The sequence below is a fragment of the Helicoverpa zea genome, chromosome 9, assembly GCF_022581195.2.
Source record: "Helicoverpa zea isolate HzStark_Cry1AcR chromosome 9, ilHelZeax1.1, whole genome shotgun sequence".
NCBI lineage: Eukaryota > Metazoa > Arthropoda > Insecta > Lepidoptera > Noctuidae > Helicoverpa > Helicoverpa zea.
Genome location: NC_061460.1, coordinates 6,701,456 through 6,727,321, shown reverse-complemented (window position 1 = coordinate 6,727,321; position 25,866 = coordinate 6,701,456). Strand labels below are relative to the sequence as shown.

The following is a 25,866-nucleotide window of genomic DNA, read 5'->3' as shown; positions in this document are numbered from 1 at the left end:
GCTTGTTAAGACTAACCCAGAATTATAAATTTTGACCAAGCAAGGAAGGTTACAAGGTAATTGGAAGTAAACTCAAAAAAATCGCTAAATCAGATAGTTTATTATAACAACACCACATTATTTGTTTCTTTTTATTTATTATTCTATATGCATAATATTTGTGTACATCTTACAGCCAAAGTGATAAATCTGGATAGGAAGGTACTATGGTACTATCTAGCTGTGAGTTTCTCTGTTGTGACTATTTTATTTTTGTGATAAAATAGAACTTAGGTAGGCAAACTCTCCAACAATATACGATTTTATATTTTTTTTACAGTGATTTTCCGTGGCATCTATAATTTTCAGTAATATCCCTATCTAATCACATTGTCTGTATTTAAGTACACATTTCTTGAGATTTTAATTCAAAAGGCACTATAATCTTGTGCAGTAATATTTCGTAAATCCTAATAAGCAATCAGTTTTGTTATCACAGTGCATAATCTATCACATGTTTATATAAATATCTTTAACTTTCACTTGGTACTGCGATATTTTATTAATAGCCCGGTCAAAATAGACATAAAAGTAGTGGTCAAATAACAAAAATTCCCACAGAGCTGATTTTTGGTGGAGAGCTAGATTTGATCATTATAAATAAAATACTAAAAGTCCCCATCGATCCCATGTGTGCGTCAAAAGTTATTCGAGATCAAATGTTAACATTTTTGGTTTTTTGTGTTTTTTTCGAAAACGGTAAGTTTTATCAAAAAAATACATCAGACCAAAATTGTAGATTATAAAATTTTATACGAAAATGGCATTAACAGTTTTCTCCTAAATGTTACCATTCCTGAGATATCGCGCTTCAAAGTATATTCCACACATGACATGCACACATTTCCACGCCACCTGTGAGGTAGTATACTCGGCGCCTTTTTTTTTATCGTGGTTTCCCCTGTAGACCTACTCCACTAACTGTCATGACAATTTTAGGATAGTTTAAGGGAATAATTGCCGTCAAGTTCTAATATGATGTCATTATGGATATTAACTATTGGGTTAACTATTATTGTGATTGTTTTAGATTTATCAGATTCATACAAAAACTCGTGGTGGCCTAGTGGGTAAAGAACCAACCTCTCAAGTATGAGTGGGTTCGATTCCAGGTCAGACAAGTACCAATGCAACTTTTCTAAGTTTGTATGTACTTTCTAATCATATCTTGGACACTAATGACTGTGTTTCTGATGGCATGTTAAACTGTAGGTTCTGGCTGTCATTGAACATTCTTGGCAGTCGTTATGGGTAGTCAGAAGCCAGTAAGTCTGACACCAGTCTAACCAAGGGGTATTGTTACCCGGGTTGCCCGGGTGACTGGGTTAAGGGGGTCAGATAGGGCAGTCGCTCCTTGTAAAGGACTGGTACTTAGCTACATCCGGTTAAACTGGAAGCCGACCTCAACATAGTTGGGAAAAGGGCTCGGAGGATGATTTGATACTACAATCATTTTTGCAATTGCAAAAAATAATGTCAGGAGTTTTTCTGGAGCAAGTGGGAGTAAAGTTTTAATAGGGTCCAGATATTATGTATCAATTTCCAACCCCAGTCTTCTGGATAAAAATGGAAATGTCGAAGGAAAATTAGCATGCGATAATTTTCTACACTTTAAAAGCGGATTGTGCGCGACTTCAGCGGTTGAAAAAATTTTGTTCTGTGTTTAGTAATGCAGAACCATGCCTTAGGACTGCAGTACGCTGATATTTAGGATTTAAAAGTGGGCAATCTAGCCTTAGCGACAAGCCACGTGAAGGTAATTCAAAACCCCATATGACCCAAGATAATATCGAGGCTATGCGGCAGTTAATTGTCGCAGACCAACATGTAACATACCGTAACATGGATCCGTGGGCATTACGATTGTTTTACATTCCCCAAAATTAAGTAAAGTCTTCGTGGTAAACGTTTCAGCACACCTGAAAAAGCTGTTGACTCATACAAATCGGCCAATTTGACTACCCCCACTTCAGAATGGAATAAATATTTCAAGAACTGGGTTTAATGCATGCAAAAGTGCATTAAATATTGCGGAGAATTCTCTGAAAAACAATAAATGGAATTACCCTATTAGATTGTCTATACTTATTTCAAACGACAAAACTTAAAGGCAGCCGTCGTACATACGTGGCTTGTATGTGCATATCATGTGTAGTGTGACTCTTTGAATCGCGATATCTCAGGAATGGTAAGATTTATGAGAAAACTGTTAATGCCATTCTTGTAGAAAATTTTATAATCTACAATTTTGGTCTGATGTATTTTTTTGATAAAACTTACCGTTTTCGAAAAAAACACAAAAAACCAAACATTTTGACATTTGACCTCGAATAACTTTTGACGCACACATGGGATCGATGGGGACTTTTAGTATTTTATTTATAATGATCAAATCTAGCTCTCCACCAAAAATCAGCTTTGTGGGAATTTTTGTTATTTCAAATGTCTATTTTGACCGGGCTATAAAAAGCAATACAAATTAAGCCTTATGAGTACTTATACCTAATGTACAATATTTGGACTTTTCTGATATGTCTGATTTTTAATGTTTTTAAAAGTGATTTTATTTGTAAATTATGTGCAATGTTCAAAAACACTTATAAAAGGTAAATATTATATAAGTGTATAATCGAAGTTTAATTACACAGATTGTGTTTAATAATATACTTTTAAGGACAATAATGGCATTATACCAGTCTGTAGGTTAAGTTATGAAGACATTATTTTAATTTTGTCATTTATCCAGATCGTCTTATTGAATTAAATAATAGAAAAATAGTACTCTTAGCAAGATCTGATTGAGTGCCTAAAATCTAAAATCCCTTCAATGGGCTATTTGGTTAAGCTTTCTACAATTTTAATAGTAATAGATGTACCCTTTTCGCAGTGGGTAAATATGATATATTATGTTTTAAGCCACTGAATAAATATTTACCTAGTTTTAGTACACAGAAAATATGAAACAGTATTTTCGTAGAACAAGACAATAAAAAAAATTATCTCAAAAATATTAATTCTTAAGCATATCTTATACCCCTACAACTTTCACATACAATTGACTTTTTGTTCGGAAATTCTAGCCTTCTGCGATCCATTTCACCGTCGACCCAGCCTAACAAACGATCTTTCAAATATAAAATGGTTTCTTGACGAACAACACCTTCTTGGAAGAACTCTTTTAGCACTATTACGATGCCATTGTCGTTATCTCTGCTCGGGTCGCCCAGTGGCCTCTCATGCTTCATATAGTTGAATACAAACTTTACTATTTGGACGATTAGATCTTCTTCGGGACTCAACAGCCTCAGCCTGGCAATGTCTTCAGGAAGGAGTTTGGATAACACATTGAAGGATATCGTCATCAAGTTGGCGTACACATCTTGGCTTAAATTTTCTAACATAAGCGCTACATTTTCGGCGCCAGACGCACTTACTCTCACTAGTAGTGATCCAATTCTTAGTATTTCACCGGGGTGAATTCCTACTAGTGTTGTTTCTTCCTCGCCTTCTATGTAACCGGACACGGCATTCGTTGTGGGCACAATCCTTGTTGGTACATTACTTGTGTTGACAGAGGCAGGTCCAAGTGAACTGAACAGTTGCGCCCTTCCTTCCTTACCAAGGTTATAGAGCTCTGCAGGGTTGAATTTGTGCTGGGAGTTCAAGTTAACCTGACCATCAGAAGTCATGGATATTCTGAGCTTGTGTTGGTTGACATCTTTGTTGATTCGGAGCACGTCGGCAAAGTACTGGTCTTTGTCGATGATGTTCTGAATGCCTCTAATGACTTCAGTGTTGCCTTGTATGGCACCTTGTATCCTTCTCGATTCAGCGCTGATCTTGTCGAACATTTTTCTGGAAATAAATTATGTTGTAATTAAATTGGACAAGCGTGATTTATTATTTTTGCACTCATATTTTTAAAATAAAATTCAGAAGGTTACAAATGTTTATGCTGAATAAAATTAATATTACGGAATCTATCTAAATCATACGCTTAAAATTGATAGTTTTTCAAGAAGGAAGAGTACATTTGCTGCCAAAGATAATAAGAGTAAAACCTCACCTGTGTCTATTGCTCCTAAGAGTGGCCCGGTACTCGTTGATCGCTTTAGCCTGAGCATCCTCTATAATACTCTGTGCCGTTCGGTTTGACACTACGGCGTGACAGAAGAACAAAGTCGCCGATGCGAATTGGAACAACTCTAACTTAGTCGGCTTCTCTCCATGTTTGCGGTACTAGAGAAAAAAAAAACATGTATTACAACATCACAAATCAATATAATGAAAACCTATCGTGCTTAAATAAAATGAAAAAAAAAAAAAAAAAACATATCGTTTATTGCATTCCATAACTTACTATCGACCGATGTCATTTATAACGAGGTCAGTGTTTATGACCCACTTTGTCGAAAAACAGTGCATGACACTCGTCTCTACAAATTTTCTGAAGGTAGGTCAAAATGTCATTGGTTGATAGAACACAGGGTGGAAAATATAAAATAGTTGTTATATTACTTAGAACAGATGAAGGTGTTTTATGTTGATAGTATATGTATAGTTTTAAGTAACCATATCATAATACAATATTTACTTTAAAGTACATATTTGTGAAACTAATGGATATGGTCTGCCTATGACCGGGATGGTAGGCTTTCGTTGGGGGAGGCATATACGTCCAGCAATGGACGGCAATTGGCGGATATTATGATAATGATTAGAGAACTTACCTTCAGTATAATATGAAGGAGACTGTTGACGACGCCCGCGCCACCAGTGACCATGTTTGCGTGACGTAATACTTCCACAGACACAGCTAGCGCTTGTCCTGTCTACAAATAAAGGACAATGCTCAAAAAAAACCCAAGCCCGGCGCAAACGAAAAGTTACTCAAATTATAGGTAATAATAAGTAATAAAATACTGCATAGGAGGCATCATCGAAATCAATGGCTATATGTGTGAAATTGCTATTTGATTTTTAAAGGGGTAACATGAGCAGCTGGGGCTTATAGTTTAATTAAAGTGCTATCTGATATAACAAACAAGTAATATGGCAAGTAATAAGCCTCTCCAAAAAGATAAATCAATACCGAAGTACAGCTCGGGACTTTGGGATGCGACGCAAGCCTTGTCCAAACCGGGTTAACTTCACTTTAGCAGTGTTCCTTTACACCTAAATTCTTTATACGAGGGAAAATGGCAGGAATGGCATATCAGGATATTACTGCTCCTGTATTCATGGGTGGAGGACATTGGGCTGCAGCGCCCACGTCATCGCGTCATGAGCGTCTTACATTACTTAGGGTGGGCTAGACATGAGGAACAGTTCGCGCATCCCGCAACATTTTTGGATCATGTCGTGTTAGAAATAAAGAATCGATGACTTTTAGAAGTTATTATTAAAATGAAAAGTACATTCATATCGTGTTTTAGTTCTATCATCCTATTATCTTATAAAAGTAAGTAGAATAGTGGAGAAGTTGCCCTAAACATGTCATTATGTACACTCTTAAACCACAACTGTATCTGTTTGCTGTTCCTTTTACTAATACATTATGTTACCTCTAAAATCTCGAGTAGCAATGTACCGCAGATGTTAAAATTCGAACAGCAATTTCACACATATAGCCACTGATTTCGATAATGCCCCCTATGTAATATTTAATTACTTATTTTTACCTATATTTTGAGTTACATTTCTTTGGCGCCGGGCCTGGGTTTTTTTCTCATACTTCATGAGTATTGTCCTTTATCATTACTAACAAACTTTTTTAAGATTATAAAAATACATCTACATATTTACAATAAAGATAAAAAACTAACCTAGTATAAACAAAAAATAGCATAACATTTGAATATTTATATTAGTACAAAATAATTCTCATATTAATTTGAGCCAAACCAGTCTTAATAATGATGTACAATATTATTCAATTATTTTCAAAAATTCTTTTAAAAATATTATTTTTATTTCAAAAACGATGTCATTATACCTACATTATACTACTATAAAATATTTGTACGTCGCTGTATGTGTACCTCCTCAACCCAGTTACCCGGGCAACCCAATACCTCTTGGTTAGACTGGTTCAGACTTACTGGCTTCTGATTACCCGTAACGACTTCCAAGTGTGTTCAATGTCAATTACAATGACAATTAGGGGCGTATTTCCAGTAGTTGTTTAGTTTTGTACTTAGTTTTTTTACATGTAGGTACATTACTAGGGAGGGCGTACGCCGGCGTCAGCGCTGACGGCGAGGCCATATAAAAAGTATTAAAATGTACATAATAAAATCTACGCCGATTGTAGCGTTTCTTTTGTGTTGTTGTTTCGTGGGTCCGTGAACTCTTAATTACGTCACCATCGTGAACATTTCCAATAAGCCCTGACAGTACCTTTGTCATATTGGTACCGGCGGCAGCAGAACGGGAAAGGAGCGAGCTAGCGGCGCCGGCGGCCAGGCCTACACTCGACGCCGCGATGTTCAACCAACTACCTCGAGCTTCAGCGTCTGTCGGACTGATGGTCTATAACAAAAAATATATAATAAAACATTATAATCGTTGCATGACATGAATACTGACACAGATTATGTGTGTTGTGAAATTATACTATGGTCATGGTCGGTAATTACGTTCAAAGACTATTCCATGGTCCTGTGACATAATACACACTTAACATAAATGCTATATTAGTATTTAGCTGTGGAAATCGTTTCAGCAAGTTATGCTGAGTGAGTGATTTATTTTTGGACACTCATAACGTAGAAAATCAAAATAAAAAACGCAACAAATCAAAATCTAGAAGGCAAAAGGAAAACACAAAATCCGCCTCAGATGACCCACTGACCCAAATGTATAGCAATGCTAATCAAAACGTCATTCCCAAGCAAAAAATCTCAACAGACTGCTTTACGTTCGAAAAAACAAACGTGCATCACTTGTTAATAATATTGTTGTTTAGTTGCTTAACCACCAGTAGCAGCCAACCATTTGTAGAAACTACACACATTTGTAGTAGTACATTTGTTGTGTAGTTCCTACAAATAGTGTACCTACGCTAAGTTAGTTGCGAGCCGCCATTAAGTTTAGCAAGAACTATAAACATCATAAATCTTTACCTGTTCATGAACACTTCTATCATGTAAGTGAAGAGAGGACCGTACAAGGCCGTAGACCCCAGTGGCTACCGTAGCAGCCGCCGCACCCACCAGTACAACCGGCGCTACTGGAGTGAAAGCTGCCACCCCGATAACTCCAATAGCCCCGATAGAAGCCACTGTGCTAGCCGTGTCGACTGTGCTTAGCACCCGCGCCTTTATACCGAGCGTCGGAGAAGGTGCCACGGTCAATTTTACTGCGAAAGTTTCTTCTCCCTGAAAAAGTAAAATAATATGCCGATTAAATAATAGAGTATTATATTCTTTTTATTTTTTCATTAATTGAAAATAGAGGTATAATTATCGGCATGGATAATTAGCTCTCGGCGGAAGAGTGGGGATCGCTTTGCGCACTGTAAACTTAAGGCAATAAACCAATAAATCAGTTCTGCATGGTAAAGATATGGATATATTTAAACTGTGCTTCTGCGCAGGTGAAGGTTAGGGCTCAATATCCTTGCCGATGATTATATGCAATACATTTTATTAGTCAGTCATAAAGTGACATGGATCATTCATTACTTATTGACGTGTGAAAGGCAACATTCTCTGGGATTTATTACTGAGATTCAACTCATGCCAATAAAATTCTAGGCAATTTGTTGCGCCACTTCTTCCCAGCAATAACACATACCAAGTGGTGTAGGGTGGCCGTTTTGGGGGCTGTTTTTGAGTATTTTTTGTCATTAAAAAGTACTGATTTTTATTCATTTGATTTTATTATAGTTTGAATAAATAATTTTTAGTTAGATATATAAATTTAAAACCGTGAAATTACTTATACATATTTTCAATGAATAGTGCAGTAATTCAGGGGATTTACAATAAATTACTATGTAGGAAGTTCTAAGTAATAAGTTTTCTTTCCTCACCTCTATAAGTGTTCCAGTGTACTCTCCATTTTCAGGCACAATAATGACACATTTTGGCAGAGTATTGTTTGTTAGGTACGAGTCCCAGTCATGATATACTCGGGCATTCTCGTCGATGTAGACTCGGCAAGACTTCACTGTAATAATAGAAGGACTCAGTTCACTAATAAATTTATTTTCTTTACCCTTTAAATGGGACTAAATATGTTTATTATTAACCACATTCTGATGATATTTTAAGAGGAGGAGGAGATAAGTGCATCCTTCCATCAGCTATGATGTATTTATTTGATTTCAGTGTATGTATTTAATACAAATGCTAATGTTCTATGCGATAAAAACTGGGCAGGCTTCCTCAAAAAAATTTTAATGACATGCACTTGATTAGAAAATCCTATTATCATACTTACTACATGTATATTTTTATTGAGGTCAATTGTAATACTTACTTCCAACAGTAGTAGGTATGCATTTTCTGACCCTGAATACCGCGGTACACCATATATCACTGTCAGTTTTCTCATGCAAGTCCAACCAGTAGTTTGACGGTTGTATTTGATAGAACTTCAGAGGTTTTGGTTTAGCGCACACAATCAGAAGCACTGACATTACTATATCATCGTCATTGTGGGAATATTTACCTGGAAAATAATTTTAATATTTGTAGTACATATTGAATATTTCAGGTTTAATGCCCTTTGAAAATGTAAGAGTTTATCTTTTTTATTTACAAAAAAAAAAAAAACTATGTTTTGATTGTGATACATACTTTGTTCACATAATTTTTCATATACTCTCATGACTTGTTCCTTTTGTCTTGAGGTATATCCTTCAAGATGTGCGTGCTGATTGTCCTCAACTTCTGACAGTTCACCTTCATAGCTGGGACCACCGAAAAGTGCAAATGCTACATTTTGTAGCAAATAGTTTCTATTACTTTTCTCATACCTAAAAAAAAATGGGTATGATTTAAGCTGTCACCAATTTAATTCATTTTGTGTTTCTTAAATAATAGGGTTTGCCCTCAAAATAGTAGATTTGTCACCAAATGTAGTCACCAAACAATATAAAATCATTTCCACAATAAATTACCGAAAATCATGGAGATATGGGGTCAAGTACCAAATAAATGATTTTGTATGTATTATAATAGGTTTGTCCTAATAGTATTTAAGCAAACTAATTTAAAGAGATCACCAATAAATCATATATTATATCACTAGAAAATTTCATGAAGGTCTAAAAATGTAGGGTGGTCGTCATCATCATTTCAACCAAAAGAGTCTACTACTTAACTGGCCATGTGCCTCCCCCCAAGGGCTTTAGTTTCCACAGGTAGTATAAATATATTTAAATTAAATTTCTAGCTGAATAGTAAATAAAACAATTAATCAAAGTCAAAATAATCAATATTTATTGTTAAAAATCTCACTGCCCGCGCCCCGCATCGTATGATCGTACCTACCTACAACCAACCTACAACCCATTCGTTGAGGCCCGAAAGCGCGCCAATTTGTCTCCCTTCCCTTCCTCTTCCCTTTGAACATATTTTTATTAAAATTATAAACTGATGTATTAAATTGGTAACGAATACATTATTTTAATAACTGAACGAAATAAAATGTAACTACTGTATTGGTGACAAAATAACAAATAAAAAGGAGTCGCAGTCAGGGATCGATTAATCGATTTATTTGGTGACAGATCTACCATTTTGAGCACCAAGATATTATTTAAGTAATAAAACTATTATTATAAGAACGAAGTTTATATTCATGTAATGCACTACAATTTTATTGGTAATCCATCTCATATTTTACACATTATATTAACAATAATTTGCTAATTCATACCTGGGAACACTCTTTGTTTATCTGAGAACGAAAATATTTCGTGGCGATAGATCTATTTATTAGGTGATACAACTTGATGACAAATATAAATTTTGGTGACAAAAAATATAGTTCCCAAAAAAAATTATTGCTTATAAAAACTGCATAAGATTTGAGGAAAATTGGCATGCCAAAAATAATATTTAGTGAGTGTTTAATGATAAGCCATGTTAAAGTGCACAGTACTGATAAGAAATATATCACAAATATACAAGATTAATTAAAAGTCATAATAATTAAACATACATAGCAGTGAAATTATAAAATATTCAATTTTTATAATTATAAATGTAATTAAATTGATATAAGTTTGAAAAACGTAGCCGTAACTTACTTCACCCAGTCGCAGTCGCCCAAATTTTCATAGTACTCTTGTTGTATTTGTACTGGAGAAAGTTGCATCATAGCCTCAACAGCCTTTTCAATATGTACATCATCACCCTCATTTTGTAAAGTAACTGCTTCCGGAAGAATCTCAAAATTCTCCACTTGCTGTAGTATACCCGAGTGCTGGGAAGCCATCTTTATCTGAAATTTATAATTAATTATAACTATTGCATCATGATTAATACTTATAAGAGTGCCATGATCTAATGAGCAATTACGTAAATTGATTATAAATACCTATACCAAGGAATATGTCTAACATTGTCTGGGAACTGTAACAAACCGCATGTTGTGCTTCAAATTTTAATATTATTTTATACATTTATGGAGACATGCGTGTACTTAGTGACTCATTACTAATCAGCATAAGTGCACATATACCTATTGTGTACCTACGTACCTAGAACGCGTGTACATAGGCGTACCAATGAAAGAGGGATACTTTTATGTTTCTGTTTATTGGTTGTTTATAGGGTGTTATGTTAAACCAGCTATAGCTTAGTAAACTATATATGTTACTAATTAGCTTAAATTAGTACTCGAGTTTTTATTTACAATATGTCTTACCACAAAATGCGGTTCACGATTCGCCCACGATAGTTATGTTAACACAATGAAAGACCATGCACAATGTCACAGGAATGTCCGGGTTAAAGCTATGAACATTGATCCAACATAATATTGTGATCGTCGTAAACTTACAGCTTGTAATTACGATTTTACGATTCTTTAAGTTTTGACATTTGCTTTGTTTTGACATTTTCACTGATAATTTTCCATTGTGACGTTTAAGTCATAGACAAGGTTAAAAACTGATCTCACCAAATTCTAGCAAATATTTTTTTCAAGTGTTTGGGAGTTTTACAAAATGCTTAAAAAACTGAACTATACTGAATACTGATATACCGCCGCGTCGCCAAAGTTGGACTTTAGTATTATTTGGAGTATTACAGGATGAGAAATAAAACCCAGCATATTTTGACTAGTTGAACCACACTTTTACCTTAGTGATTCCCGACCATAGACTTCAGAAAATTGTTTTCATTTCATAAAAGAGGACCAGCATTTGACTATTTTTATCCTAAACTTTATCTATAATCTAACAGTATTTTTAAATTATTATTATTACTAGCCTATAATGTCCCACAGCTGGGCAAAGGCCTCCCCATCCCGCTTCCACACTTCTCGATCCCTCGATCGAGTCCACCAGTCCCGACAGTAGGCGTCCAGTTCGTCCCGCCATCTCTTCCGGGGCCTACCCCGCCTGCGGTGTCCATCCTGGGGTGTCCACTGGGTGACAATAGTGGCCCATCTTTCCGGATGCATACGGCTGACGTGTCCGGCCCAGTTCCATTTCAGTGTTGCCGCCTTTCGGCCCACATCAGCGACTCCTGTTCTGGAACGTATAACGGTATTCCGGATGCGATCCGTCCGTTTAATGCCTAAAAGGCTACGCTCCATTGCTCTCTGGCAAACCTTGAGTTTGGACTTCTGACACTCCGTGAGAGACCAAGTTTGTGCACCGTAGGTTAGGACGGACAAGATACACATGTCGACTAATTTTCGCTTGATGAGTTACTCACCCACAGTTCGGCCCCAAGTGCCCGGCGGCCCCAGCGACCGAGCTGTCTCTGACGGAAGCCAGCCCGGCACTGGGACCCGGGGCGTATACAATCTCCGGGCGAGATCGATACCCCGTCAAACAACCGCGGCTAACGTTCTACTGGATACCGATAAGCTCGACGTATTAACCTATAATGTCCGAACATTGCTAAAAGACGAGCGCCTAGTAGAGTTGGAAAACTCTCTTAAAGACATCCGTTGGGACATTGTAGGTGTTTCAGAAGTGAGGAGGGAAGGAGAAGCAACAGAAGAGAGGGACGATAACATATTCTTTCACATTGGCACTGGCAGTGGTCTCCATGGAGTAGGTTTTCTGGTTGCTAAAAAGTGGAAATATAATATCATAGAATTCAGAGGCTACTCGGAGAGGATTGCTGTTCTTAAGTTTAGATTAGCTCACACCAAAACCTTAACACTTGTCCAGACGTATGCACCAACATCTGCCTACTCTGATGACGATGTCGAAGACTACTACGACCTGCTTAACAAGGCTTGCGAGGACAACAGAGGCACGTTTAATATTGTTCTAGGCGACTTCAATGCCAAGATCGGAGTTCGTCAAGATCAGGATGATGACAAAATCATCGGCCCACATGGCTTAGGAACACGCAATGAAAGGGGCAGTCGTCTTCTTCAGTTCGCCTTTGGACAAATGCTGAGCATCAGCAACTCCTTCTTTACAAAAAAGCCTCAGCGCCGATGGACATGGATGTCTCCAGATGGTAGAACAAAAAACGAGATTGATTTTGTACTATCTTCCTGTAAGCACGCAATAAAAGATGTTGGTATTAGAAATCAAATTAAATTTTCTTCCGACCACCGACCTCTTAGAGCAAGACTAGTATTTGATTTTAAAATTCACAGGCAACAACTATTCCGTAAACAAATAAAACCTTTGGGTAAACAAATTCTTCTTGGTAACTGGGAAAACTTTGAGTTAGAACTGAAAAATAGTTTTAATTTATTAGAAAATAGTACAAATGACCCACAAACACAGTATGATACAATAAAAGAATGCAACCAACAAAATCAAAACAGCTCGACAAAAAACCAATAAACTAACCAATAGCACAATATCACTAATTAACAAAAGAACAAACACAATTTGGCAAACGGTAGAATACAGAGAATTAGACAGGAAAGTAAAAACAAATATCCGGAAAGATCTGAGAAATTATAACACAAACTTAATCAAAAATGCTCTGGAGCGAGGAGGATCACTTAAATCAGCAAAAAATTGCATCTCTAGAACCAAAACATGGCTGACGTGTCTGCGCGACAAAAATGGTGTAAAACAACACAGTAGAGACACAATAATACACATATGTACTGATTTTTACAAAAACTTATACACAGATTCGTCAAGACCCTCTGCCCCTATCGAATACCGCTGTGCTGACACTATCTCTCCCATTACTGGTGGCGAAGTTGATATAGCGTTAAAAAGCTTAAAATACAATAAGAGTCCTGCAGATGATGGCATCAGTACTGAGATACTGAAATTGTTCAAAACCACTTTAACACAACATATCACAAATCTTTTTAATTCCATTTTATATTCTGGCCAGATACCGAAACAGTTTACCCATTCCAATATTATTCTTCTCCATAAAAAAGGCGACAAGTCCGAAATCAACAACTATCGACCCATAAGCCTAATTTCCCATCTATATAAACTGTTTATAAAAATTATACAAGCCGCATAAGAGGCCAATTAGACAAACATCAACCAGTCGAGCAAGCCGGATTTCGACCTTCCTTCTCCACAACCGACCATCTGTTTACACTCAACCAAATAATAGAAAAATACAACGAGTACCATAAACCATTATACCTGGCTTTTGTGGATTATTCTAAGGCTTTTGATAGTCTCAATCACACAGCGATTTTCACATCATTACGCTCTCAAGAAGTAAATGAGACCTATATAAAGCTATTGGAATTAATCTACAGGGCCAGCACAGCATCCATAAAACTACTTTCCCCAGGTCCGTCATTTTCCATAGAAAAAGGCGTCAAACAGGGAGACCCGCTGTCTCCTAATCTATTCACCTGCACATTGGAGGAGGTTTTCAAGAAACTCAGTGTGCCGTGGACATCTGAGGGTATCGTCATCGGAAACAAAAGGCTGACCAATCTGCGGTTTGCTGACGATATAGTTCTTTTTGCGTCTACATCAGCAGAGCTCCAAGAAATGCTCCAAGATCTGAGCAGGGCAAGCCAAGAGGTTGGACTTCAAATGAACATGAGCAAGACACACACAATGACCAACAGCACGAAACGTAGGGTCGAGGTAGATGGGCAAGCTCTACACTATGTTGACGAGTACATCTACTTGGGCCAGTTAGTTTCTTTCGACAACAGGCAGGAAAAGGAGATCGATCGCCGCATAGAGAACGCCTGGAAAAGCTACTGGTCCATGAAGCAGTACATGAAAGGGGACCTTCCCCTTTCACTCAAGCGAAAATTAGTATTTTTAAATATAAATTGAAAATAATAGTAATAGTATAAAATATGATTGAAAATAATAGTAATTATTGGAGATAAGACAAATTTTATTATCACATGTTTTTTTTTCTGCAGCTTATAAATAGTCTATACAAGCTTGAAAATAAAAAAGCGCCAAGTTTAAATAATTATTTAACTGTATTTTTTTAAATACTTCGAGATTCTCCTTTCACATTGGACTGTTTTGCAAATTATGCTTACATTTTTTGTTTTATTTATCTTTTGTTTGTAGAGGTAGTAACTATGGCTTGAAAAGATTTGAAAGTCTTATTGCTAACGTCTTGGAATCCTGATTACAAGAAAGTAATCACTTTTCCAGGGTGCACTACTAACCTAAAAATAAAGTAGTCTAAATCCTTTTGGCGTTTATTTTAATAAAAATTGACCTAATGACGGAGACAGTGGAGAGAGTCGAACAGTGGACAAATCAAATGGAGAGTCGTAGGAACTCCGGAAGGATGTTCATATGTAGGCACTTATATACTACCTTGTGTTGAGGCTTGTTTTGCTTTGCGGTATTGACGAGAACTTACACCGCGATGGGTTGAACTTCGTCTGAGATTATCGGCTCTTTAATGGAGACGAAGTACTTTACAACGAACTCCTTATAATAGGGGAGATGTCGGTAGGCAATGATGCTAAAACGGTAGAATCTAGAGTTGAGCAGACACCTATTACATTTTGCAGACTAGTCAAAAATTAGAATAAAATGTTAGACAATGTCCCTTCTGCAGTGAGCCAGAGGGGATAACGTCCACTGAGTTTGAAAATATGGTTAAAGCACCTGTAAAGATAACATTTTGATGGACATACGTGGGCATATCAGATATTGATACTGTAGGTACTTCAAATTAGATATGATACTGTCCTCAAATATGTGTGTAACATCTACCTTAAAGTAATTACCTACTTAATTGAATCTTTTAGATATATTTACGAAACGGAGATATTCGACAAAAACATAGGTACTGTAAAAAGTAAAATACATTTAATTGGATTTATTAAATAATATAGCAAATAAGATAAATAGGTAATATAGCCCGATTAATATAGACTTCTTTTAGATTCTGTTAGAATGGTACCTACGTAGTTAAGTTGGGTAAATTATGTCATTAATGTAATTAGGTCTTATCGTATTCGATAGTTAAAATTTTACGACGGGATCAAATTGTAATCAGTCGCAAAAAGCATCTAATTAACTACCTACCTATAAATCCTAGCTAGCTACAGAAGTATGTACTTAAATCTAGTAATTAATACTGTAGTTTATGTTATCAAAAGTTTTATTCATAAAATATTTACATTAATTGAAAAAAAAAATAAAATAAACTTATATATATATTATTATACAACTTAAAACTAATACAGTGCATCAAAAAATTGCTCCTCATCGCTGTCACTGGGTAATGTACCCAAAAGACTGGCAGCATTGCCACGTTGGATGGCAATGCTCAACCTCTGTGCGAAAGTTGGGTTCTACCTAGGCAAGTTACGTAGGTCATACTTAGATGGATAGGTACTATATATAACCCATGCGAACGTATCATTTCGTACTGATTATCATCGAAACAGGACGTCCTCGGTCAAATTTTAATGATTTCAACACCATTGTTCGAGTGTCGCGCATCCATTGGAAGTTTACATTTTGGTAACAATGTACGAGTATGTTATTATCAGTGCGTAATATTTCGTGTCAACTCGACGTACACAACACCTCGTAATGTGCCTGCCTTAACACACATGTAGATACGCCAATACGTTTTCCAAAACCGTTAGTACTGAACGTATTCAGCAATTCTCGGTTTAATAGCAATGCCGCGTGATAAGACCGTTTTCAAATGTCGAAGTTATTATCAAAAAGTGATTCGATACGATCAACAGTTTTAATAGACTTTTTAAGAAGATCATAAAAATCAATAACTGATTTCTTTTTCTAATGTAAGTGTTAAAAGTGTAGCCTTTTCAGGCAAAGTTAAACGTGGATATTAATTTTGTGATGTAAAGGAATAAAAGTCGGTTTATTGGACTAATGTAATTTTAGCTCTCCGATAATATTCGGAATGAATTTGGAAAAATAACACAGAATAATGAGCCTAATAATGCGGTAACAACAGTTGTCGGAATTGGAAATTTAGTGTTAGCTTAAGAGTAATTTACGTCTAAGGAGATATTTAAAATGTCTTATATTTTGAATGCAGTACGAAGAAAAGTTTCAGTGAAAGCTGCTATTTTTCTAATTTTATGCATGTGCTCTCTTATTCCCATTATATCTAATTTAGACTATGTTAAAAATTTGGCTTCACCTGATCCGGATAGTGCAAGTGTGATGGACAGAGTGCATATTTCTACTGTGGAAAATTTCTATGAACAACGTGTGGTGAGTATTTTTTAGCTCCGATATTATTTGTTTATTAAGTACCTACTAGGTGTTTCCCCCGCGTCCCCGGGGATCTTCCCGTACCTTGACAAAGTATAGCCTATGTCAGTGTTACCCGAGATTAGTGTAACTTCCCAACAGTGAAAGAATATCTCAAATCGGTTCAGTAGTTTCGGAGATTAGGGTACAAATAAATAAAACGTTTCCTTCCTCTTTATTATTATTAGTCATATTGGTCATTTGTTTATCAGTGGGTAGGTAATTAGTATTAGTATATTAGTCTAGACATAGATAATATATGATATAGGTAGGTACGTTTAGATATTATGGTGTTCTGTTAATTTAGACGACCCAGTGGCGCGAAGAGTTCAATTCCCGGTACTTTCAACATTTGTGTGATGAGCATGCTTGTTAGCTGATTAGTTGGTGATGGGTGTTAAAATATATGTAAATACAAATACATATTATTTAACGTATTGTGGGCTTATCAGTTGTGATACCTAACACCCGTTATGCAAACTAATCAGCTGCTTGCCTTGGGGCTAATGGACCGTATGTGTTGTTACTCATATTTAGAGGGGTAATTATTTGACAAATAATATGACTTTTTGTTTTGGATGAAATCCAGTCGTTAACTCAAGGTACCAAGGTACTGGTCCGATTAGAAAAATAATTCCAGTGTTAGAAATCCCATTTACTATACTTCAATTCCGCCCATCAAGCATGTTGAACTCTTGGCGCTATTAGACATAAAATGTATGAGAAACTGTGTACTACTTTGTACACAGTGTCAGTGTTTGTGATGAGATGAGTGATGATCTATTCATCATGTTCCGAGCCTTTTTCCCAACTATGTTGGGGTCGGCTTCCAGTCTAATCGGATGCAGCTGAGTACCAGTGTTTTACAAGGAGTGACTGCCTATCTGACTTCCTCAACCCAGTTACCCGGGCAACCCAATACCCCCTGGTTAGACGGCTGCCAGACTTACTGGCTTCTGACTACCCGTAACGACTGCCAAGGATGTTCAATGACAGCCGGGTGGCCATTGGTGTCCAAGATGTACTTAGAAAAGTTGCATTCGTACTCACCCGACCTGGAATCGAACCCACGCACTCATAACTGAGAGGTTGGTTCCTTACCCTTGTTGGATTAGAAATATTTTTGTGAAAAAAGTGAGTACGCATCCTATGGATGGAAGACTAATATGCAATCAATGCACGAACAGCTAGACATTGGTAATGTATTATTAACTTTGTAGTAAGTAGTTTATCAGTCAATTCAATAGAAACCTCTCAACTAGCATTATCGGTAATGATCCTACACAAAGGTAAAATAATTACTTGCTATTGGTAAATAAGTAACCAATAGGTAGGTAGGTATACTTTATCACGATTAGTATCATCATAACTTCATATAAATGATGACCTCATGTAAATAGAACCAGGTAGCGTCCCGTCACGACTCACGACTGCCAGTAAAAAGTGTTGGAAAATTATAATCTAATTGATCTTCTTTATAAACTATCAATAATCGTAATTGAGGTCAGATGTATAAAAAATTAAGTATGTTTTTGTACTGATACTTCATTTACCCATTCCATATGATATATATCATTTACCCATAACATACATAGTTCAACCAAAATTGAATCCTCACAGCACTCATCAGAATGTACGCTAATGTCGGTCCTGCCCCTGATCTCTCTCCGGTCGTGTCGGATTGCCATCCCATCGGACTATGACGTGAAGAGTGACGGAAAGGGAGTGCGCCTATGTTTGCGCAAATGCTTGTGCACAGTAATATGTCCTGTGTAGGTACATTCTAAGAGTAAACGTACAATGGCAATTTAAAAGCAGAGATATATGTCGAAACGTAGGTGTCTTCTTTCCTAGTTTATCTAATCTAATTCGATTAAATAAGAGATGGATGGCTCTTATTCAATTGAGGTAGGTCATAATATTATGTTAGCGTGTGATATTGAACTGTTATTCAATTCTGAAAATGTTATTAAAACACGGAAAAGATAGGTTATACAATCAGGAAGAACGTGTGAATATAAAAATCATATTATTGTTATTATGAGAGCCTATTCCCATGATTGCATCTGCTGAACAAAGATTTGTTTTGATTTAGTTCTCAAGTCTGTTATTGTAAGGGTGTGTTGCATCATTCATGACTTACTGGCACCTTGACATACTTTAACTTTAACGATAGCTAAACCACAACCGGTGGTGCTACCCTTAAGGTTTGATTGAGATGTTTTTAAGGTACGCTGTATTATACAGTTTTAATTCAAGTAATACACACAATTAAACTTGCAACCTTTTTGGCAGTCGCCAGAAAGATTAAAAACTAGTCTTACCAAGGGGTACGGCGCGGCGCGGGGCGGGGCGGACAGATCGACAGTCCGTCCATGTAAAACACTGGTACTCAGCTGCACCTAGTTAGACTGGAAGCCGATTCCATCAAATTTGGGACAAAAAGCAGATGATTAAAATTGTTTAATAATAAATATGATTTCAGTAAAACTTTTACTTTTTTATTATTATATATCTATACTAATATTATAAAGAGGAAAACTTTGTTTATTTGTTTGTTTGGTTGTAATGGATAAACTCAAAAACTACTGGACCGATTATAAATATTCTTTCACCATTAGAAAGCTATATTAGGTACCTGCGAGTAACTTAGGCTATATTTTATCCCGGTGCGGGTAGTAGCTCCCACGGGACGCGGGTGAACCCGCGAGAAAAGGGCTAGTTATAGTATATTTATAGTATAGACTAGTTAAGTATGAGTCAATAAAAAATACTATCTTGCATGTTCCAGGAATGGCCCTCATCAAAGTTAGGTGGAATATTATTTCATCGTGAACCAATACCGAATCCTAATCCTAATGCTAACAGAACATACCAAGTCCTCGTGTGGAAATATTGGGATTGGCTCAAAAATCGTCACGTATTGAACTATGGGAAAGCACGGTTGGTAAAATTTATTTTTCTTTACTATTTTGATGAAAGTATGGAGGTCTCAGGGGAAGGCCTATGTTCAGCAGTGGACGTCCTATGGCTGAGATGATGATGATGGAGGACTGTCAATTTGGTAGTTCCGGAGGTTCACTCTGGCCAAGTCTGTACTTGTATGGTTTACGTATTGATTAGTGAGAAACATTGTCTGTGGGCGGGTGAGACTAGGATTACACATTAAGAGGGTTTGAATCTTATTCATACGAGTTTATTCTCGAAAAACAAACATAGCACACACATCAGAACGAATCGTCGTTTTGAAACGCCACTCACGTACGATTATGTCGTATTCGCCTATACGCGTGTAATGTGTATCATTCATGCGGTCATGCATAACCAGATTATGCAAAATATACGGGTACCAAGCTACAGCCATTTGACATGAATATGTGAACATATTTTATACCTTTCAGGAATGATAGAGCTGGAATACTCTGAACTAAGAGTCGTCCTAAAATTATGTAAAAAGGACAAAGTGCCCGCTTATTTAATGCACCTCTTTTCAGAATCGTCTTTGTTTAGTTACTATACGATTAGTTTTACTACGATCTGAAGGTGAAAGGACAACCAACCGACAGAGAAACTTATGACCATAGTTTATCATATTTTATAATATACGTTACTGTTTTCGAACGTTTTACTGTGTAAATAACGGAGTAGCCCTTATTTATATACTTTATCAAGTAGTACTATACAAAAGGCATGTAATCTCACCACGTGGCTCTTTGCTTGTTCAGTTGTGGTCACACTCAGATGATTTGGGTTTCTACGTTTCTTGTTAGATACCCAATTGAATATAATAAACTATGGCGCAATTTAGTTCATAGGTTGTAGTTGCTTTGTATCTGCAATTTCGAAATAACTACATATTTAAATTGAAGGTTTATGAAACACGATTAGGTGATCAAAACTAGTTCAAGTAGTAAATAACACAAACATATATTTTTGTAAAACTACTTTTACGGATTTTATCGCGTTATATTAATATTATTTAATCCCGACGTTTCGGATCCTTTACAGCATCCATGGTCACGGGCAGACTCCCGCCCGTGCCCGTGACCATGGATGCTGTTATTATATTAATATATATGCATATTAATATAACGCGATAAAATCCGTAAAAGTAGTTTATTTAAATGTCTAATATTCGCGTAAGTGTCAGAAATCAATATATATTTTTGTCGTTTTCAGACATAAAGAGGATAACTTGCTAGAAGGCTGCAGTGTGAAAAATTGCGTTTTTACTGGAGATGATAGCCAGATGGATTCTGCAGATGCTGTGCTCATACATTTGCAAAGAGGACTGATTCCTGAAGTAAAACACAGGAACCGCAACCAAAGATGGATATTTTTGAATGATGAGTCTCCAAAAAATAAATTTTCTCTAGCAAAGGAAAACCCGAGCTTGCAGAATTTTTATGACGTATTCAATTGGTCTATGACTTACAGGTACAATATTTTCAATGTTTGATAACCAAATAACTTCTATGAGCTGGTCTAACGGATGTGGTGTTTTCTCAGCTTTTTTGTGTTAGTTCACAGTATATAGGTATTATAGGAAGAGTCTATGGCCTATTGCATGAATAATATTAGTGGAAAAAAAAACTGACATACATTTTAACCAGCATTATTCTTATGAAAGTACCTCACTTTCTTTAATTTCTAGGAGTGATGCCGATGTACCAGTGCCGTACGGACGAACTGTAGCTTTGGAAAGACCCGTAATATCAGAATTTGTCATGACGGAACTTGCGGCAATGGTGCCCAATTGGAATCGAAAGAGACGAGACCGACCGGTGGCACTGCTCATGTCCAATTGCGGAGTACAGGCTAGAAACGACTTTGTTGCAGAGTTGAAGAAATACATTCAAGTTGATGTTTATGGAAAATGTTCAGACAATCAGGGATACAGAATGAGGTAAATGTTTTTTTTATTCACAGACGTACCTAGTATTTTTAATCAGTAGTTGTTTCAAGTAGTTTCAAGATGTGATAGAACTACAAAGTAACAAGATGTTGGAATCGCCCTCTGGAAATGCAAGCTATAAATGTCTCCGTAACACAATTTTATTTTATTTCAGTTGCCCTGGACATTTTAAAGCGGACTGCGACCCAGTAGCGAAATATTTATTTTATTTAGTATTAGAAAATACTAGTTGCTTTCAATATTTGACTGAGAAGGGATTCTATCATGCATACGAAAAAGGTGCTATTCCTGTTATATTCGGCCCTTCAATTTATGACGTCGAAAGTTTGCTGCCGCCACATTCATACTTGTTCGTAGATGCGGAGACGAGTATAGAAACATTAGCAAACAATATCAAAGCCATAGCTGACAATAATGATCTTATACTAGGCATGCATATGTGGAGAAATCATTTTAAAGTAGTCAATGAACACGGGTATTTTGGCACAAAGTCATACCATCTGTGTCGTTTGTGTGAAGCACTAAATTACAATGACGAAAGTGAGAAGATTTATGACAAAGAACGTCTTGATCTGTTCCTGGATCCGTCCAGTGCCTGCTATGAAAGCAAATTCGCTGTTAAAAAAAATACAACTGCTTCAGTATTATGAATTGTTTAAATATCAAAAACTGTTCACTCCGTACCGTCAAACTGGTATTCTTTTGGACCAACATTTGTCTGAGTCCGCAAATCATTTCAGAGAGTTTTGAAAGTTCCCTCCCGGGATCTTGCTGGAGAAATATAAATCCACCGTTCATTGAGTAATAAATTTCATCGCATTGTTATTCAGGGAGAGATGGTCCCTTTGAATTATGATACAAGTTTGTTTTTATTACTGTATTGTTGAAGGTGTTAAAGAGGACGAGTTAAACGTGGCTTAAGATTTAGATTGTTTTAATAAAAAAGTTGTTTGAACCTGATTTTTTTGTGGCTCATTTAATTGAATTCTCAATACATATAACATAGGTAGGTACTGAGTAAATATTTTTGCGTTCGATAAATAGCGTTGACATTTTAGTCTAATTAAAAAAAAATATATATATAGAATTATGCACATATTTGACTACAACAATGTGCCAACAAATATCACATTAGAGCAACAGTAACAAAGTAGTTTGGCTTATCCTCAGAGGAAACGACAGTCACGTTAAGCCTTTGAGAAAACATCTCCCAGAATTACGCAGCTATGGAACAACATTAATTGTTTTAAGAAATACACGGCTGCTCATAAAAGGCTTAGAGAGAGCTTAATTTTAGAGCCGGGCTTAAGTAAAGATTTTAATGCCAGGCTCAGTTTGTTGGGACTATCTTAGCTAATGTAATTTGCCGTTATTTTTACTTGGATTAGGCCTCTTTTGAAGAAAGAAAAAGTTCTTTGGAAGTGTGCGGTATTTTGTGCAAATACATTAAGGATGAAATAGCGAGCTTTGTTTGTTAGGCGATGGATTTCTGTGCAAGTGAGAAGTAAGTAAATAAGCAGGAACATTAAGACGGAGTACATAAAAGTATCTTACATCTTTGATTGGGAAGGTTACTTAAATAAATAGACTGATATGCCAGGTTAAAAATTGAGGACATGCTTAGGTAAACATTCTCAGTTATTTCGTAACTTCCATTCTTTTCGAATTCAAACATTGCAGTGTTCACGGCGCTTAAACGAAGGATATCAAAAACACAAAACCATACAAAACTGCGAACAGTAGATACTAGATTGTTCTACAGTAAGAAAGCATTGAAAATAAAATATTTCTTTAATTGACTTCCTATTAATATAAAAAAGGTGGAGAGAAAACATTTCACAATGCATTCCAGTTTTTAATAGGATCTTACACAGACAGAAATGTGGAGGTAGTTCACTCATTTATTAAATTAAAGCAATCCCTGAATAACGTGGAAAACATTTTCACACTTTAATTTATCCTTTTAGCCCCGGGATATTTTTATAATGGCGCGGTTGGCCGTCGTATCACATTAAAGTTAAAACATAAAAAGGGACTGTCCGTGAAAGGCTGGGAAAATGCATATTATGCCGTTAAACGATATTACCGGGATTTACATTCAGATTTAATTTCTATAGCCTTTGCATGCTAAAAACGTTGTGTTGTAAAAATATATCATTTTTATGGTAAACATATGCAAATTACTGCAGTAGCCTTATGTGACATGGTACGCATAATATCTACCTATAGCTAAAAAACTCTATAATATATATTTTAAAAAAATAAATTTAGTCTATTTATATTAAAACTTTACCTCAAAAACGAAGATTTTATTCAAAATTTGTTAAGTAATTTTGTTTTTAAATTACTATAATATTGTACCATGTAAGAATCTATTTTATGATACATTGTACCTATTGTGATATTGTTTGATAGCTTCAGTTACATACTCACAAATTACACGTTGCGGTCAAGCGATTTAAATACTGATCCATGTTTTGATAAACGCTATATCATAGGTAAATACAAATTCTCAAAAATGATAATCAATCAAATCACACATCATGTGCATACATCATTTTACACTTAATGGATTACATCAGCTTCTTTTATTAATATTAATAGAAGTAAATAGATAATATCAATAAAATTAAAAGAAATAAATTCTATATTGAATGATAAAATCTTTATTTGATGGACGTAATATAAAAAGGTCATTGAGTACCTACCTAGATAAATTATAGATATTATTATTATAACCGAAATAGGTCGATAATAATGATAAAAAATAATCTACCCAACTACCTATATATTTCTTGGGCACTTCCAATCGCAATTGAAAATTGCAAAACAGCTTGGTGAATTCTACCACAAGTTGACGCATTTACCTACACTTTATGTTCCGTACATTAATTTTATTCCCTAGATTTATATAGCTACATGAAAATGGATATAAATAAGCTTGGTATTTATTTGGTATTTATGGTAATAATATTTAGGTGCGCAAATTGCAGGAGCAAGTGTACACTTAGCCTAACTGCCTACCGTATAATCTTTTCCTTCTCGTCTCAATCCATCCTAAGGTTGTCTGGAAGAGATCGCTCTTAGCGATAAGACCGCCCATTATGTCACCTACCTTAACTAGATTTAGATCAAAATTGTAAAATTGGTGTACCTAATAAAGTATATCTATCTATCTATCTATCTATCTTGAAAAATGTACTTCGTAGTGCTCCATACAAACATTGCATTAAAGTTTCCAACAACGTTAGCTTAATACTCCAGCCAAGTTTGTACGATTACCTAGTTCATTTCGCAAATTCCGTGTTTCCTTAGTTAGTGCATGCTCTTAGATCTGAGGGTAACGTGAAACTTTATAAGGTAACTGTGTTACTGAGGTACTGTTTATTAAAAATTATTATTACTTTGAAACGGAATAAATCTAATTCAAAATTTTAAAAGGAGCAATTCATCACCCACCGTCTTCCATCATCCTCCGAGCCTTTTTCCCTAGTTTAGTAGTTGGGTATAAGATAGTTCAACTCAGATTTGCGCGCGGCCCTATGTGTGCGTCGGCTTGTAAATATACAACTTTCATTCGTGTGACAGTGACGTCGTCCGAGCATGACGTGTTCTTATCGCTTTTTGTTATGGGTACAGTCGTTTACGAAAATGTCTAGTTCTTCACGGAGAAAATGTTTAAGGAGTCAGGTAGCGTTTCAAAAAATGAAACAACATTCAAAGCTTTTTATTATTACATTTTACAGTTTTTCATTATTTTCTCATAAGTTTTTTCAAATTGACGTTGACAGTATCTAAGAAATAAATGAGGTGAAATATCTAAGATAAACTGTACCTCTTGTCACGCACACAAAGTCACTGTGTATGTACAAGGGTTACCCACACATAAGGCCGCGCGCAAGACTTTTTTTTTTTTTTTTTTTTTTTTAGCGACGTAAAATCATCAAATGACCCCTCCCGCTGTGGGTTAGCAGCGGTGAGGGAGTGTCAGACTCTTACTGACTAAAATCGTCGTGTTCCGTCATAGACCTTTTATGTACCAGGGCCGCGG

At 36.0% G+C, this 25,866-nt stretch overlaps 2 protein-coding genes across 5 annotated transcripts; one reads left to right on the top strand and one right to left on the bottom strand.

Moving 5' to 3' along the window:
• Positions 1-80: 80 nt before the first annotated feature.
• Positions 81-11,116, bottom strand: LOC124633517. 4 transcript variants are annotated; one of them, XR_006984748.1, is made up of 11 exons: positions 11,056-11,116; positions 10,301-10,494; positions 8,844-9,022; positions 8,524-8,715; positions 8,075-8,211; positions 7,164-7,418; positions 6,439-6,570; positions 4,770-4,871; positions 4,106-4,278; positions 2,506-3,894; positions 81-545 (listed from the first exon to the last, which is right to left on the bottom strand). XR_006984748.1 is itself a non-coding variant. In XM_047168766.1 (10 exons), exons 2-10 carry the CDS (start codon positions 10,486-10,488, stop codon positions 3,057-3,059), a joined length of 2,196 nt encoding a protein of 731 aa, XP_047024722.1. In that variant the 5' UTR covers positions 10,489-10,494; positions 10,921-11,115; the 3' UTR covers positions 2,503-3,056. The 4 variants fall into 4 exon arrangements, 1 of the variants encoding a protein (XP_047024722.1); XR_006984746.1 differs by having other exon boundaries at positions 10,921-11,115; XR_006984749.1 differs by lacking the exon at positions 11,056-11,116 and adding an exon at positions 10,591-10,704.
• Positions 11,117-16,020: 4,904 nt separating this feature from the next.
• On the top strand, positions 16,021-22,775 carry LOC124633340 (4-galactosyl-N-acetylglucosaminide 3-alpha-L-fucosyltransferase 9-like). The gene is made up of 5 exons (XM_047168527.1): positions 16,021-16,861; positions 19,692-19,843; positions 21,080-21,337; positions 21,555-21,806; positions 21,970-22,775. Exons 1-5 carry the CDS (start codon positions 16,661-16,663, stop codon positions 22,463-22,465), a joined length of 1,359 nt encoding a protein of 452 aa, XP_047024483.1. The 5' UTR covers positions 16,021-16,660; the 3' UTR covers positions 22,466-22,775.
• Positions 22,776-25,866: the final 3,091 nt, after the last annotated feature.